Here is an 18076-nt window from a genome sequence, read left to right on the forward strand (position 1 = left end):
ATCAATTATACTCCCAGAAATGCCAAAAATGACAGAACGCTTAAAACACTTCAGACCAACAGAATGGAAAAGCCATCACCATGACGACCGCATGCAAAAAAGGAGGGAAAAACTGTGAGACTCATTAAAGAACACTGACATCTGAAAGAAAGACAGAAGCAAAGACGCCTACAGATCCAGAAAAAAACAAGAACATTTACCATCTGCCATTCAATACAAGACGCTCTGATGTACTGTACATCGATCATCAAGGACGTCAGTGAAGACATTTCTAATGTCACAAAAGATTCCATTTCAAATAAAAGCTGCACTTTTTATTCATCTGTGAATCCTGAAAAAAATCTAATGCATCACGGTTTGCACAAAAATACGTGACACTGAAAATACAGCTGCACATCACAGAAATAAATGACACTTTAACAGAAATACACACAGAAAACAGCTGGTTTAAATGATAGAAATGTCAGAATTTTGATTAAATAAATGCAGCCTTGGTGAGCAGAAAATACCATATAGCAAATATGCAGACTTGTTTTCTTGAGACAGCAACTGGTCTCTTTCTCTTTCCCCGTATTTTTCTAAAAGTGCTGATGGTCTGAGTGTTGAACACACACACGTGGCTCAGAGGACTCAAATACTTCAGACACACGTGGAAAGACTGAGAGCTTCAAAACAAGTGGAAAAGACTTCGAGCGAGAGAGAGAGATGAACTTCCTGTAGAGTTCAGCGCTCGGGACAGATTGTTTTCCTCAGCTTGAGCGAGACGCAGCCAAAACTCCCAGAACTGAGCTCGACGCTCTCTGTTTACTGCGCTCAGAACAGACAGAAGCGGAGAAGAGGAAGTGATGCGTTCCTCAAAATCTCATCATGTGGCAGACAAAAGTCAATCTCAGTTTCTGCTTCTGCATTGTTTCAAGACGTCTGGTGGATCTTAGTCACTTTGTTCAGATGGATCCCTTCATTAAAAGAACGAAAAGATAGAGGCAAAAACAAACATTCAATGAGACTCTGTCGAGGTTTTGAACAAATCACTCGATTAAACCGGTTCTTTAGAATGAATCGTCTTTATAATGGACTGTATTTGAATTGAAAGTTAAAATATTTACAAATTGTAGATGAGAAACCTATTGAACTTCATTACAAACTATAAACATGAGAAAAGTTGTCTTTGCCAGCAACTGAAATACGCTGAAAATGAATTGAAATAAAACATTAAAACTGAAAGAAAAAGAAAATAAAACTATTTAGAAATATTTCTAACAAATAAAAATGACAGATCTCAAATACGATACTAAAATGTAAACTTCAAAAATATTCATAAAATTAAATTAAAAATTGCACTTGTATATAAACAATACTAATATAGCATTGCTCACAAATGCTTTGCAATATAATCAATCAGTGAACCGAGTCACTCTGATAACTCAATTAATTTCTAATTAGTCACAAATTAGTTGGAAACACTGAGTTATATCAATAACAAATCACAAACAGTGTTGCTGTTATTAACTAAATCATTTCGCCTCGGCAGCAGAGATGAGTTCAAGCTGAACTAACTGAAATGAAACTAAATTAAATTATTAATTAAATCTATATTAAAAAATTACTAAAAGTTAAACAAAATAGGAAAATGTAATAATAATAAAAGCTATTACAGCAGTAAGGTCTAGATGCTCCATGAGTGTGAAATGTGTGATCACACACACACACACACACACACACACACACAGGACCAGTGCGGTCTGTCGTCATGGACACTAATGATGGGTCTCTGAGTGACAGCTGTCAGTGATGCGTGGTCTTCTCTTGAGCTTCATGTAACAGAGAGAGAGAGAGCAGGAGACATCAGATAAGCACAGAGACGCTCCCCTGCAGGCCTGAACCCGAGACCCTCAACAGCCAAACACACACACACACACACACACACACACAAGAGGGCAAATAGGATTTATATGTATGAATGATATGATAAAATGATTCAATCTTAAAATACTATTTTTACTATATGAACATATGTTACGCTGGAGCACAAAAGCAGTCATCAGTAGCACAGGTATATTTGTAGCAATAGCCAACAATACATCGTATGGGTCAGTCATCTTTTTTCTAATATCCAAAAATCATTAAGATATTAAGTTAAGATCATGTTCCATGAAGGTATTTTGTAAATTACCTACTGTAAATATATCAAAACTTCATTTTTGATTAGTAATATGCATTGCTAAAAACTTCATTTGGACAACTTTAAAGATCTCTTTAATCTTTGCTCCCTCCGATTCCAGATTTTGAAATATTGTCCTCCTAACAAACTAGACATCAATGGAAAGATTATTTATTCAGTTTTCAGATAATGTATAAATCTCAATTTCGGAAAAATGTACCCTCATCACTGGTTTTGTGCTCCATGGTCACATATTTACATTATGTATATTTAAAAAATGACCCACACAGAAAAAAAACACACCACCACTCTAAACAAAGAATTTGCACAGAAAGGCTAATTTAAAATGTAAAAAGACTTCAAATAATTTATAATTCAATAAATACATTTTTCTTGCAGAAAATTCCAGCAAAAAAACCTTGAACTATTTCTTAAAAACTAACAAATAAAACTAAAGTGTAAAGGTCCCTAAGGAGTGAGATGCCTATGTAGGCAGCAGACATTAAGACAGCTCACTAGGGTTTGAGCAGATCTACACTGTCTCAAACACACAATCATTCTAGTCTCACAAGACAGATGTTCATTCAACAAACTAACTAGACAAACTTTAATATTTAGTGCTGTGAGGGCAGACGAACATCTGTCATCATCTGAATCATTCATACAGACACACTGAACAATGATGAAACTGAACTGATCTCTTATCAAGAGTTTTAGTGATTGTTTCTACAAAGACTGGTGGTTTCAGAGTAGTAATACTAGCTTGTGACCAAGTAGTTAAACAGTAATATGAGAAATAATCCTGGAATGCAGATCAAAGCGAGTCTCTCAGAACACTGCTTCCTGTTAGTGCTGACTGCTTCCAGACAGAGGAATCAAACAGAGCACAGCTGAAGAAAACACTCTCAGCACACAACACCACCAGAGACGAGAGACGATGTTGGGCATCGCAACTACTCAACCTGAACATGATTTGAATGGTCATCAAAAGAGCAGAAACATTTGCATACCTGAGTGAAAGTGCTTTACAGTTCAGTTCATATCCAACACAAACAATACCAACAGAGTTAAAATCTAAAAAAATATTTATTTAAATAAAATCTAATATAAAAATAAAACACTAAAATAAAATAAATAAAATATGAATAAAATATAGAAACATAAACAACCTAAATCTAGAATTAATAAGTGAATAAAATGAATAGAAGTAAAATAAAATCTAGAACGATACATCAAATCTAAAATAACACTAAATACATTTTGAAAAGAAAAATCTAAAATAATTCTAGAGTAAAAATGTATATAATATAAAATAAATATCTAACAAAAACCTAGAAAAGAATCTAGTATAATATCTAAATGAAGTCCCAGTGTGACCAGGCTGCTGCGGTCTAACTCTACAGTCTCCAGTGTTTCTACACGGGAACACGCTCATTAACTGTGTCCTGGACCGGTGTTTGCTGAAGGATGACTGCAGGAGTGAACCGCACCAGCAGCAGATCTGATCCGTTACGTACACACACACAGGATAATGGATCGTTTCCAAGCGTCATATCAATTCTGATTAGTCTTCAGGCATCCGTCGAGGCAGGAGACACACTCTGCATGAGCAGCATGAGATTATTCTGATACTCAGGCCATAAACTTTAAACATGTTGGAGGGACGACTACTGCTGCTGTCAATGCTACATCACCTGGTCTCGTCGTTTAAATACAGGCATGTGAAGCATATTGTGTGTAGAAATGCAGGGTTATGAATTAAAGTAACAACTCTGAAGCTGTACATAACAGTGGTTTCATATTTAAAAGGTCACAGTTGAATAAACAGTGTTTGTGGCTGTGGTTGTTAAGAAGGCATCAGGTTGAGCGTTCAGCACATTTACATACACAGGAAGATAAAAGCGTCAGAACACAGTAAAAACGCTGCAGTCAGCCGTTCTCAGGCTGTTGATGTGGTGACACCAAACCAGCTCAGATTTGAGACGCACACCATTCTCCATCAAACCGCTGCATGTTTCTGACTTCCTCTCTGCTCATCTTTTGTGTTCCTCGCATGCAAACAAACTCCAATCTGACAAATGAGTCCAAAACACGTCCATAAATACACAGACAGACGGGAATGTGGCTCGATCTGTGCTGTTAAACTGATTTCAGACACATTTCACTTGTGTAACATAACTCTCTGTGGATAATCCAGAGCAGAAACACACAGGGTTTGACTGAAGCGTATCGTCAGGTGAGAACTGAACCAGTCCTGAGATCTGCACAGCAACCACGACTGATCAGATTCAACCATACTGAACTAAACTTCAGCAGACACAGACCAGACCAGACGATGCAGCAAAGACCACGAAAAAACAAACACAGTTCCATAAAAATGACAGACATAAATATTAGTATAGTAATTATACAGCTGTAAATTCAAATTATATTTTAATCTTAAATACAGTAATGTTTTCTTTTTATGCATTTATTTTTTTTTGTTTTTAGTCATTTTTAATCCGCAATATTTGAATACTATTTAATTACTATTACAATTAATATGTATTATTATTATAGCCATACTGATATATAGTCACAAAATTTTGGACAAATTGCTGTCAAATTAAAGCCAAAAATATTAGTATTCTAATGTCAAATAAAATTGTTCTTATAATGTATTTTATAGATTATATTTTTGTCTTAAATACAGGGGGGGGGGGGGTTATTTAGTTTTTTTGTATTTATTTATTATTATTATTATTATTATTATTATTATTATACACCAAATGTATTTTTATAAAATTATATTTTACAAATAATAAAATAATCCTGAAGGTTATTATTATTATTATTAAAAGGGTTGTTATTAGTATTGCCATATTGACGAGTATTCCCCAAAATGTTGTCCAATTTCTGCATCCCAAAAGACCCCTAACACAACAGGAGAACAGCTTCAGACTAGCCAGCAGATGAAGACGCTGCAGGCGGTGAGAAAGCCTCCAGTTATTTTTAGAGGGTGTGGGATCTTTGTGCAGGTTTATCACCCGCGGCCCACACAGCTCTGTTCCTGGGACGTTCCTCTGAGGTGAATGAAGTTCACTGAACTCCTGGGAACATTTCAGAGGCAGTGAAGCCAGTATTACCCATGATGCTCCATCCATCAGAAGCTCACAGGCTGTGTGGAGGCGTCTGGTGTGTGGGAGAACAGACTAAACATCCCGAAGCAGCCGCTGCTATCTGCCTTCGCTCTGTAAACGCTTTCACGAGACACCAGCGAAAGATTAAAGCACGCGAGAGAGAATCCTCGGAGAGGAGCATCAGATTCAGAGCGCATCACAGAAACCGTTTGTACTCTTTCATCTAAACTTCACTGATAAAACACGCCTGTGTTCAAACCAGAAGAAGAAGCACTCACAAACATGCTGCCAGGTCACAACACAACAATAATAATAATAATAATAATAATACATTTATTTATATAAAACATACACACTTTACACCGTACACACTTAATATTTTATATTTAATTTTGTAATATTATTATTATTAGTAGTATATTGTAAATTATAATCTTATATTTTAATAAATAAATAAATATATACTTTTTACTTGATATAATTAACTATTTGGGACCATGGAGATATTTCACACTGATTAAATATAATAAAAATTATTTTAAGATTATTATTATTATTGTTATTTATTTTACATTTTCTTCATAGGGAATTTAGTATGAAAACATGATTAAAAGGACCATTTCTTTGTGCAGTTTCCTTCTTTTGTCTTCTTTTAATATTGGGTGAAAAGTGAAGTAAAAACCATTTCAGAATCATTCGGTAAACAAATATCCCATGATCCTCTGGGCTCTCACAGTGTAAACAGAGGGAATCAGAGCACTTCTCTCTGGAATATTCTGGAGTATTAACGTCCCTGGGGCGGCAGTGGCTCAGTGGTTCATGTAGGTTGTCTACAAACCGAAAGGTTGGTGGTTCAATCCCCGGCTCCACCTGACCAAGTGTCGAGGTGTCCTTGAGCAAGACACCTAACCCCAGCTGCTCCTGATGAGCTGGATGGCGCCTTGAATGGCAGACACCGCAGTCGGTGTATGAATGTGTGTGTGAATGGGTGAATGTGAGGCACAATTGTAAAGCGCTTTGGATGGCCATGTGGTCTGTTGAAAGCGCTATATAAATGCAGTCCATTTACCATTTTACCATTTACCCTGGATAACAAAATCAGCGTTAAACTCTTTAACTACAGGTTTAAACTAGAACTACAAACAGCACATCTATTATTGTAATGCATAATGAATATTTCAGTGTCTAGTCTGCTGAGGCTGTATAGTGTAAGGCTGTCAAAATTGCTCAAAAATGACGTTCGAATATTCCCTCTAAAAAATACACGAATATTCGAACTATTCGAACATCTGGTAGCGCATGTTGTCAATGACACGCATTACGTCAATAACAGGCAAAAATAATAGAAAGAGACATAACTACTTGTATAGATAGTCCATTTAAGTTTAAAAATATATGACAACGTATTACCTACACAAAAACAAGGAAATCAACTAATGTCCAAGACTGCAGACCTCACGCTCTCTCACCCTCACGTTCTCTGCGCATAATGGTTTAAATGAACAAACACATTTTTGTGCAAGCAATTTAAGGTCGCGACTGTTGTCCCAAATATAGCAGGATTCATTCAGTGATTGAAACAAATATTATTAATATTAATTGAAGTTTTACAGCATATAGAACTGACATTGAATGCTCCGAGCGAGCTGTGCTGTGGTAAACATGGAACTTTTCCTTGACATGAAACGATAAATAATCAAACCTCGCTTCCATTGCTTGACAGAACTCCCCGAAGCCTGCCCCATCCGCGAAACTCATCGGTCTCATGTCCTTACAAATGAACGAAATTATTTTATCCGTTATGGCCTCTTGTCGTATTGCAGATAAAGTGCTTGTGGCGGGCGATGCAAAGTAACGTTAAGTGTCAAGACGTGACTGTTTAGCTGGAGTTCCACACATTATGCCATGCTCATTTGGGTGCACATTTTTGAGATGTGACCTCATGTTGCTAGTTGTCGAATGGTATGCTAACTGTATCTTAAATAGCTTGCATACAACAATCTCGCGGGTCAACAATTTTACCTCACTTTCTCTGCTGCGGTCGAGTTGGGCTCTGCACTTGCTGGCATCTTCCATGAAGACGCGTCAACTTTCAGCAGTGATGCTGTGCCAGACAGTGCGACTCCTGTGAGGCTGTGACCTGTCCCTGAACCCTCAGGCGCTAGCGCGCCCACTCGCACAGCAGACAACCACGCCTCTACTACCGCGGGCCTTTTTTTCCACATTTTTTTTTTATTCGAATATTAATTTTCACCTTCGAAATTCATTTTTTTAAAACTATTCGAATACATATTCGAATTTAGAATATTCGTTGACAGCCCTAGTATAGTGTATACTGATTTATATCCGTGACATTTAGAAGAAGCAGATCCGTGTTAATGTCTCCTTCATCAGTGTCTCGTGTAAATGAAGCTGCAGGCTGGAGAATCAAACCCTGTCAGTCGACTAGTTAAACCGGCCGTCCTCGGTCCTCCCCTGATCAAGACTAAACACTGACTGTTGATCCAGACACAGAAGAGTGTGTGCTGTGAAATCAAGCTGTTGTTCTGCAGCGCTGTGACGTCCAACTCTGGAAACACTGAGATCAGGTGTCTGAACACACGGGACGATTCTGACCCGTCTGATGGACACAACCAGACCCACAACAACAACAGCGCAGACGCAAACACAGCTTCTTAAACATGCTGCTTATCGCACAAGATGATGAAAAAACTGTGAGACAATCACCAGAAACTTTTCTTTTACTTGTGGGTGCATTAAAATAGACCAAGTGTATTTTTTTTTATGAAATACATAAAGGGTATGGAAGGAATTTGCTGCCAATTTTACTTATATATATTTACTCAAATGTATTTTTTTTTTTAAATAAATTACAATAATGTAAAATAAAAATGTAATAATAGTGTACTAGCAACAATAAATGGGCGAAAATAAAAATAAGAAAAAAATTTCCAACATGACTAAATAAATAAAATGTATTAAATACAATAAATTACAATACATTTTAATAGGATTAATTAATTTAACCCTAAACTGTTTTTTTTTTTCATTAAAAATAAATAAATAAAACCAGCACAAAAAAAAAGAATCGAATAATCAGTTTATATATATATATAAACACCCACTTATATACGATAAATTATTTAAAAAAAAATGATAAACAAAATACAATAAATGTAAAAGTAATTAAATATAATAAATTAGTTGTTTTTTGATAAAGGGGGAGGTAATTATAAAAATTAAAAAAAAAAATATAGAAGTTTAAAACGTATATATAGAGAGTGCATTTTTACAGTAACTGTCCAGATGGTGTAAATCAAGAAAGGGTTCCAGATTTGAGAGGATGCTGTGATGATCAATGGCAGAAGATCTGATATAAGGCCAGTATTGTAGTGTGACAGTGAGCGCTGTGTGAGTGACAGATGTGAGCGTGTGAAGACTCTCTGCTCGTCTCCGTCTGTCTGTCTGTCTGTCTGTCTGCATTCATACAGCAGTTATCAGCCAAACAAAAGAGACAGCACAGCGTTTGTTCTGCTCGCTGTACGCAGTGATGGACGCACACATTAACAATTAAACAGTCGTCTCCTCTGTGAAGGAAATGTGTGACTGGAATAATTATGCCGCCTAACTTCACCCATAATGCCTTAAAATACCGCTGATGTGGGCGCTGAGATTAGCGCTGTTCTGCACAACCACAGAGAAACTGTCAGCATGAGAACATTCAGGGAAAATGTGGTGACAATCAATCAATCAATCTCCACACACAAGACAAGTGTGCAAAACTATGGGATTATGTCACCCGAGCAAATGCATTGCAACAGTCTAAAATACTCTGAACAACCTAACAACTGCAAAACAACTGTGTTCGTATCTCTGTGTGATGTATCGTTTCAGAGATTGACCTGTACGATATGTGCTCACTAGATAACAGACAGAGGACTGATCCTCACAGGAGAGACAGAGGTGTTTCACTCACCGTCACTGCGATCATGGAGTCATCGGGTTTCCATTCCACCTGCTGATAGAAGCCGAACTGTGCAGCTGCTTTCCCAGATTCGATATAACTGACGATCAACACGCTGGGCTACAGACAGACAGACAGACAGACAGAGAATTAGACATTCATTTGAGTCCGTGTGCTTTAGTCATGTACAGAGCCAGTCATCACTAATACTAATACTTGAAGAGTTGAAGGGTTAGTTCACCAAGCTCATGTCATTTCAAACCCCGTAAAATCTGCGAAACACAAATTAAGATATTTTTGATGTATTCTGACTGAATGATCATTTTTGGGTGAACTGACCCTGTAAAGCTGATTGTTTTTGGTCCTGCAGAATTTCAATGACTGAATAGATCATGAGTGCGTACTAAGTGATCAGAGGAAACATTTTCACTTTCTGGACAATAAAACTGCTGGAATAAAGTCATTCAATCAATGCTTGCTTGCTTGACTATTTTCATGCATTTAATGAAGTTCAATCATTTGTTTATTCAGCTACGACTATACGTGGGATTTTCTGCACAGACATGCATTACCTTTCTTCTGAGAAATCACAATCTTGTGCCAAATCATCATTCCAGTTTAATTTGCAGCTCTATCTAATAACATTAAGCACACCCTAGCAACTGCACAGCAAACTGATAAAACACCCTAGCAAACTTAGGCAGTAACTGCATAGCAACAGTCTAAAGGCTGATCACTAACAATACGATATAGTTCTAAAAACTGTTCTCAATATTAAAGAATAGGAGAGTACAAACTGCAGCTATAACGATAAAGGCAGAGAAACAATATCACACAGCCAAGAATCTGAGAACGGCTAGATGTAAAAAAGGGGATATTATTTATGGATTTTTTTAAAACCACTGGGTGGAGTTTTCTCATTATAGGGTAGTTGTGCACACACACTGCCAACACACTTTTCAGTTCAGACATGTAAAAGTGATTTTTGTATCCGATGACCCCTTTAAAACAATCATGACACTTTTGTAACTGCATATCAACAGTTTGGCATCATGAAAAGAAAAAAGAAAAACCTTCTCAAATGTGCTATGAACCTCTCAGAATAACCTAACAACCGCTTAGAAACACTCTCTTCAACTACATAAATTAAAAAGAAAAAAACCTTTTCAGTAAATATAAAACCGAAGTCATAGTTCAGTTTGAAACTGAATGGGTCTTTAAAGCACAGAAGTGAGAGAGTCGTGAACAGCACAGATGAGAGAGGAACTAACTCACCGCTGCAGTAAACACAGATCAGTGCATGTCTCAACTAGAACAAGAACCAAGTCACTGCTGTCACTATTCAAGTCATTCCTTTAATGTTCACTGCATATGTATGAAAGAATCTGTAATGCTGATGATTACAGACAATGTTGAGAATAACCCAGAATACTCCTTTAATAAGATGCTGGAATAAGAACAATAAGTCTAATTTCATTTAACAAGCATATATGTCTTTATCTTACAGCTCAACAGAGACAGACAACACTCTCCCAGTGAAATGAAGAGCAGCAGGGAAACACATCAGGAGAAAAGAGACGGGTGTGCGGATGAAAACAGCGCTTGGCCACGAAGAAAAACACCCAAAAATGGAAGCAAAGTGCTGGTTTAATTCAGCCAAAGAGGAGCTAGAAACCTCAACACACACACACACACACGTTGTTTACAGAGACTCTCCTCCATAGGCGTAATGGTTCACTGTACAAACTGTATTTTCTATCACCCTAGACCAACCCTAAACCTAAACATACCCCTCACAGAAAACTACTGTCACTTTTTGAATTTCAGAAAACGTTTGTTATTTTGTATGTTGTTATAAGCCTTTTGTTCTGACACAGGAAGCGTCCTCATAAACCATGTTTACGCTGTAGTACCATGTCATTATACACATCTGTGTCCTCATAAACCAGAGCAGTACACCAGTGTGTCAAACACATGAGAATCTAACACCAACGCCACAGAGTCACACTGCGTTTGTCTTTAGCGTGTGAGTGTGTGTGTGTGTGTGTGTGAGAAGGTCGTTCCTAGTGAAAGCCTGTATTTTGTTCAGGGATCACCAAAGGTCACACAGGCTTCAGAGTTCACACGAGAGGAACAATCAGTAGCCGCATTCCCACTGTCGGGCCAGTGCGAGCCAGGGCTTAAAACGGGTCGAGCGGGGCTAATAGCCTCGGGCCAGTAGCACCGAGGCCAGAATAGCGCAGGGTTTCCACAGTCAGGGCCTGAAGTATGTTGCGCGTCAGTAAAACCCGTCCTTTACACGCCTCTTAGAACAACGTTACGAAACCCCATCATTTCAGCAACAAAGAGAAGTTATCAGAAAACTAAGAAATAAGTCACTGGAACATGCGCGATCACACATGAACATGCTAAAAGCAGCCATTTGTTTGCATGCTTTGTTAAATATCCAATTTCAAAAGCATCGATGTTTTACTACAGAATAAGTGATACATTGATCAATGAATTCATTTATCAGGACTCAAAATTAATCACACAGAAATAAATGTATTTCTATTTTATTTGTTTTAAACGCTTATGAAAATAGCCTGCTTATTCAGTCGAGTCTGTTTCTGTTTATTTGTAGCCACAGTAGCCTATACGTCACATTTAGAATGAATGATAATATCTCTATTTTTATAAAAGCTCCCGAACAACAACAACAACAAAAAAACATTATTATATTTTTATAATATGCTACGTGGAGCTAAACTCTCGATACAAGACTTATGACAGATAATATAAGTTACTAAATAAATACACGATTGTGATCGAGAATAAGACATATAAGCGACTTATACTCAGGTGCGACTTATAGTCCGAAAAATAAGGTATTTTAAAAAGTCTTTAATACTGGTGTTAAAGCTGTTATTTTTCTGAAATGATCAGCGGTGCTGACGCTCTCCAGACTCCAGACAGAAACTCCGCCTTTGTTCATAACCCCTCCTCTAGCCCCAGCTGGCCCGCTTTGGCCCAAGGTTTTCATCGGGCCAAAAAAACCTGGCCGTTGGCCCCGAGGAAGCCCCAGAAGTGACAGTGGAAACGCGACTGGCCTTGGCACACAGTGGAAACATGGCTATTGAGTCTAGTGTGATCACTCACTCACCATGACAAACTGTCTGGCCTAGGGCTGTCGCGATAACCGCATTATTGTAATACCACGCTATTGACAAGCAAACCGCAGAGAAAAGATAGCAACCGCAGTGTTCAGGTTTTTTTTTTTTATATGAGGCTGTGGCCTTCTTGTTTTTTCAATTTGTCACTGTGCATTCAATGTTAAATAAATTAATGATACAATATGGTTACGACTGTCATTTTCTCGCGAGCCGTTGTAGCTTTATGGTGCTTCGTTTGTTTTTAATAGGCCGGCTGAAACGATGGGAGGCGCTCGATCTCGTTCCAAAACCTAATGTCACGTCGCCAGTTTAGGAACATTTCGGCTTTCAACCCAATGAAAAGGACGAGCCAGCGAATTTAGATGAGCCGATATGCAAAATATGCGGCAAAAAGGTTCCCGTGACGTGGCAATAGGCTACATCTAATTTGAGGTCATCGGGACATTCTAAAAAGTTTAACGTGGTTTAATGTACTAATACAGTGATATTAAAAGACCAAACTCACTAAACATCATTTTAATAAAGTATACTATCTACAAAAATCAGATGAACCCTGAATATGAATTCAATGCGTTTAATAACACGTTAAACCTTTTCCTCCCATAGAAAACAATCATAAGGCTTAACGTGTTATTAAACGACTTGCATTCATATTCAGGGCTCATCTGATTTTCTATAGATAGTATATTTAATTAGTATGATTTTTAATGCGTTTGGTCGGTTAATATCACTGTCTTAGTACATTAAGCCATGTTAAGCGTTTTTCACGGTAAGCGTTTTAGAGTGTCCCCTGTCATCCAGCGCAGCTTCACCCTCAAGCATCAGATCGCGGAGCAACATCAAAAAGAACAGCTGAGACCGGCCGACAGTTAGGAGTAGCTGAAGCCTTTGCGAAATCTGTCAAATACAGGCGTGAAAGTAACAGGCATACCTGCTAAAGTCACGGACAACCTCCGCATCAGTGCCCATACCCAAGAGAGCGTAAGCAGATAACGAGCTCACACGCTTTCTGCTTGAGGAGTGCATCAACTCCAACGCGAATCCACTGTCCTGGTGGGCCAGTGCCGCGATAATCCGCTGCTGTCCAAAGTCGCGCGCAAATACATGTGTAATACGTGTTAGAACTCTTGGATTTCTTAAAAAAATATTTTATTGGAAAACGCATGTTCTTGTTGCTGTTTGGCATTTAACAATAAACAAAAATGTTTTAAAACGTGTCTCTCTGTCAGTTAAAAAAGCAACAATATATGCTACATAACTCAACGATAAAGCTTTGTATGCAGCAAAATCAGGATAAATTAGGTATGTTAAAAAAAAACCCGGCGGTAATACCGCATATCGCCCTATTGAGCCACCCATAATAACCGCAGGGGAAATTTATTAACCGCGACAGCCCTAGTCTGGCCTATTATTGTAAATGGTCTATTATCTATTCATTTGTGATGACTAGCTCAAAAACTTTTGAAAGAATAGGAGCTTCACATTTCTTTAAGGCAGAACACTGGAGGTGTACAGGGTAAAAAACGAATCGATATCCCCATATTTTCCACAGTTTGTATTACAAATGTTCTCTGAAATGTAATTAATTATGTTGTAATTTGCATACATTTCTAGAACATCTAAACATTGAATAATGCAAGGTTCAAGGCTCTAGTTTGACAGTTTTTTTTGTCATTAGAACTAAAGGTTTTTCCAGAGGGGATTTTGGATTTCTATTTTTATCACTCCATAAATAATAAAATACTGTCAACAGACAGAAAAACAAACACATTTTCAGGAACATTCAGCATTCAGGAACTCCAAAATGAGAACAAAAAAATAACCTGAAAAATTACTAAATGATGGCTGTCTGTCATTGGTCAGTCTAACAGATAGCCCCGCCCTTCTATGACATGATTGGTTGATGTGTTGATAATGCACAGTGACTTTAATTAAACAGTCACACAGCAAACTCACACAAAGCAGCTCTAAAGGTTATTATAATTAAAGTTATTGTACACTTATGGCTCACCTCTAGTCCTCATCTTACAGTTTCCTACACAACAGAGGACATATGATCTCACAGCATCACACACACACACACACACACACACACACACACACACACAGAGGATTCATTTCACTACCGCGGTACTGTTGTGTAATAAGTGTGAATCTCTCATTCAAACCTCCAGGAGTTTGACTCTTTCTGCTGTGTCTTTTGCTCCTCTAATGAGTCAGAAGAGTTTAGTTTCCAAAGTCTTCAACATATCTTCTATGTTTCACAAAAGAATTAAAGTCATTTTGATTTAGAACATAATATAGAAAGTAAATGATGATGCTAAATGTCTTTTATTTGGCTGAAGGATTCCTTTAAATCAAGTTTCAGGTCCTGTTGTTAGTGACAAACTAAATCAGGGAGTTAAACAGATGTGTGTGATGTTAATGTGCCGCTCTGATCTCACAGCAGCAGATCACAGGAATCAAACCAGGTGTCAGTTCAGTGAGACGAGTGTGTGTGTGTGTGTGTGTGTGTGTGTGTGTGTGCGCAGACGTGTCAAGACCAGACACTTTGATATGCATGATCTCAGTACTTCTGACGAGTGTGTGTGTGTGTGTGTGTGTGTGTGTGAGCTGTAAAAGAAACTCTTCCTCTCCAGCTTCATAACTCCACCTTCACACACACAAACATTCCAGACACATTCCTTTCTATTTCCCTCCGATTGTCTGAGACGCTCTACTAACTCGCTACAGAACATCCTGGCATTAAACTGCAGGAAGTACATGTTAGACAGGACGTATAAAGGATCACCTGGAAGTATTTTCCCAGACAGGCTGACTAATATATATATATACTTTTTTTTTACTAGTTTTACTAGTACAGTCTGTACATTCATGCACAGACAGATTTTGACTGATATTCTCTCGTGAGGTCAGACTTTTCCGCTCATACTGTACTAGTAAAACTGATTTACCCAGGAACTGAACACAAAACTATCAGCACTGTGTGGAAAAATGATGAAAACAGCTAAAGCACTTGAGGTCATGTAACAGGGGACATACATTGTAAAACATCATTTCTGCATAAGTTACGTAGACTCTACATAATAAAACATGTTATTGATCTATTAAAGGGGGAATCTTTTGCTGAAAACTGAGTCTCTCAGGTCATCCGAGATCAGGAGGAGTTTGTTTCTTCATCAGGTTTGGAGAAATGTAGCATTGCATCAGTGTCTCATCAATGGATGCTCTGCAGTGAATGGGTGCCGTCAGAATGAGAGTCCAAACAGCTGCTAAAAACATCACGATAATCCACAGCACTCCAGTCCATCCGTTAATGTCTTGATGGATTTGTTTCAGCTTTGGTCTTCTCATGAAGATGTTTTTAACTCAAATATGAGTCCATAATCCATAACGCTTCCTCCAATGAAAACAATGGTCTGGTCTGAATCAGGAGAGAAATCTGCACAGATCAAGCACCGTTTAAACAGCTCTAAACAAATATGTTTCTGGAACCGATGATGGACTTTTTCACTGGAGGAAATGTTATTATGGACTCATATTTTTTAGTTAAAAACATCTTGATGATGGATTTTTTCAGCTTTTGTCTTCTGAAGATAAAATAATATATAATATATAAACATAATAGGACCCCTTTAAACAGTCATTCAAATATATTCTCTAAATCAGGCAGATCTGGTCCGAGTTCAAACTCTCTTTTCTCAGGGTTAAAACAGTTATCAGTAAGTCATCAGAGACCACAGTTCACACTCCTTCATAACACAGAGACGTGTGAAAATAAAGCTCAAGTAGCTTTGCATCTGCAGACCTTTAGTTTGCTTTCTGCAACAAACTGATGTTCTGGTTTCCTGAATCTCCTGGTGCCTTCGAACGCTCGTATAAACCTTCATGACAGTGTTTCCACAGAGCGTTTGACACACAGGTGACTCTCCAACATCAACCATCACCTGGCACACAGGTGAGACTCTCCATGACGCCTCAAGACTCAAGTCCAGACAAGTTAAACTGAAACTGAAAACTCATGCGAGATGCTGTGAACTCAGGAAAACTGGGGGATTTTCTGTACTTTGACCAACTGAGCAACGACATCCAAACCTGCTGACATCAGACATGTCAATAACAAACAGCACATACACGCAGACAAATCAATCAGAAATCATCCATCTGATCTGGTTTGAATACTCGATGCATTTCAAATGGCTTTGAATCGGTACCTATGTGTCAAAACAATTCCATTTAATTCCACACTGTACATTCACAGCCATGTAAAACAGATGGCATTCAAACCTACATCCACTGGGTTATCATTTTAACCACTAAACCACACACTTAAAACTCTTAAGCAATTGTTTAACTAGACAAATCGGATGCTGGAATTGTTTCTATCTTGGTCTTTAACCACTAAACCACTAGAATAACACAACTAAGCATTAATAGCATCCTGCATTTAGAAATCAAAACACATATAATTCTTGCAGCAAGTGTTTAACTAGATTAACCAGATGCTAAAAGTTCACAGCTCTTAGTTTTTAAGTATTTTAACCCTTAACCAGCTGGTTTGAAGTCCCGATTCTTTTGAATAATCCATTCTTAAATTCGAAGGTGACAAATCCAGATCTTTTACCACTAAACCACATCACCCATCATTTCTGTAACGTTACCTCAAACCTTCCTGTTCTTTAACCACTACGCCACATCAGCACACCTTTAAAGACACAATGGACTGATCGGGAGTTAGTTTGACGATGGGATTCGAACCCACGACCTTCGAGTTACCCAGCATTTACACATGTATCGATTCGAAGCACGGTTCACGGGTGTGTTTGAGGAGTTTCTTACCCTGCTGAACCAGATGCTGATCTGGGTCTCGGACAGCACCGCCAGGTAGAAGCGTTGCGCGCTGGGCTCGATCATGAAGGGCCGCTCGCTGCTCCGGAGCGGGCAGAGGAGCCTCCGCGGCCAGCCGCTCAGAAAATACATCACGATCCGGTTCCGAACCAAATCACTGCGACACCGGGGCGGACAGACTCCCTCCCGCGGCCTCCATCCACCGGAACCGAACTACAGCTCGACACGGACTCGGTTCAGTTCAGTCCGGGATCATCGCAGCGGGATCCGGTGCCAGCTCGGATGATCTGAATCCAAAATCCGCTTTATTTGCGACTGCGAGCGAGAAAGTGTAGAAGTAAAGCCGTGTAACGTGTGTCGGCTCGGTGCCGCGGGGTTCGCGGCTCTCACTGCGCCACGGGACCGCTGGACTCTGTGATCCAAAGTGAAGTTTTGGATCCGAATTTGTCCCGTGAATCCTCCACCGTCGCCATCTTTAGTCTCTTATTTATCTCCGGTCTGCTCGCTGCTTCTGAATGCTGTAGAGCGGGAACGGGATTTAAACAGGCGGTTATGACCGTTACCGCCAGAAGAGGGCGCGAAGCGGACCACAATACACTTTGGTTAACGGAAAACTCTGGGATTTTTTCAAAAATTTTGTTTTACCTTTTAAACACGATTAAACACTTTAAAACACGCCGGATAATACTGTTTTGGAGTTAATAAGTGATTAGCATCCCGACCGGAAGTTTTAATCATCACAGTAAATTTGTCGCCTGCTCTCGGTCCTGCTCGATTTCTGATATTCATGACGTAACGTAACATGTTGGCGTAAAACGTCAGTTCCTCTGAG

At 38.6% G+C, this 18076-nt stretch overlaps 1 protein-coding gene across 1 annotated transcript in view; it reads right to left on the minus strand.

Annotated features, from left to right (window-relative positions):
• The window catches only part of LOC132116524 (guanine nucleotide exchange factor subunit RIC1-like), a 34048-nt gene extending 16290 nt beyond the window's left edge, over positions 1 to 17758 (minus strand). Inside the window, exons 1-3 of the mRNA XM_059525409.1 lie at positions 17236 to 17758; positions 9257 to 9364; positions 3558 to 3662 (exon numbers count right to left, since the gene is read on the minus strand). Of these exons, the coding sequence (XP_059381392.1) occupies positions 3558 to 3662; positions 9257 to 9364; positions 17236 to 17376 (354 nt within the window). The 5' untranslated portion in view covers positions 17377 to 17758. The remainder of the gene's footprint in view (positions 1 to 3557; positions 3663 to 9256; positions 9365 to 17235) is intronic.
• Positions 17759 to 18076: the final 318 nt, after the last annotated feature.

The sequence above is a fragment of the Carassius carassius genome, chromosome 36 (assembly GCF_963082965.1).
Source record: "Carassius carassius chromosome 36, fCarCar2.1, whole genome shotgun sequence".
NCBI lineage: Eukaryota > Metazoa > Chordata > Actinopteri > Cypriniformes > Cyprinidae > Carassius > Carassius carassius.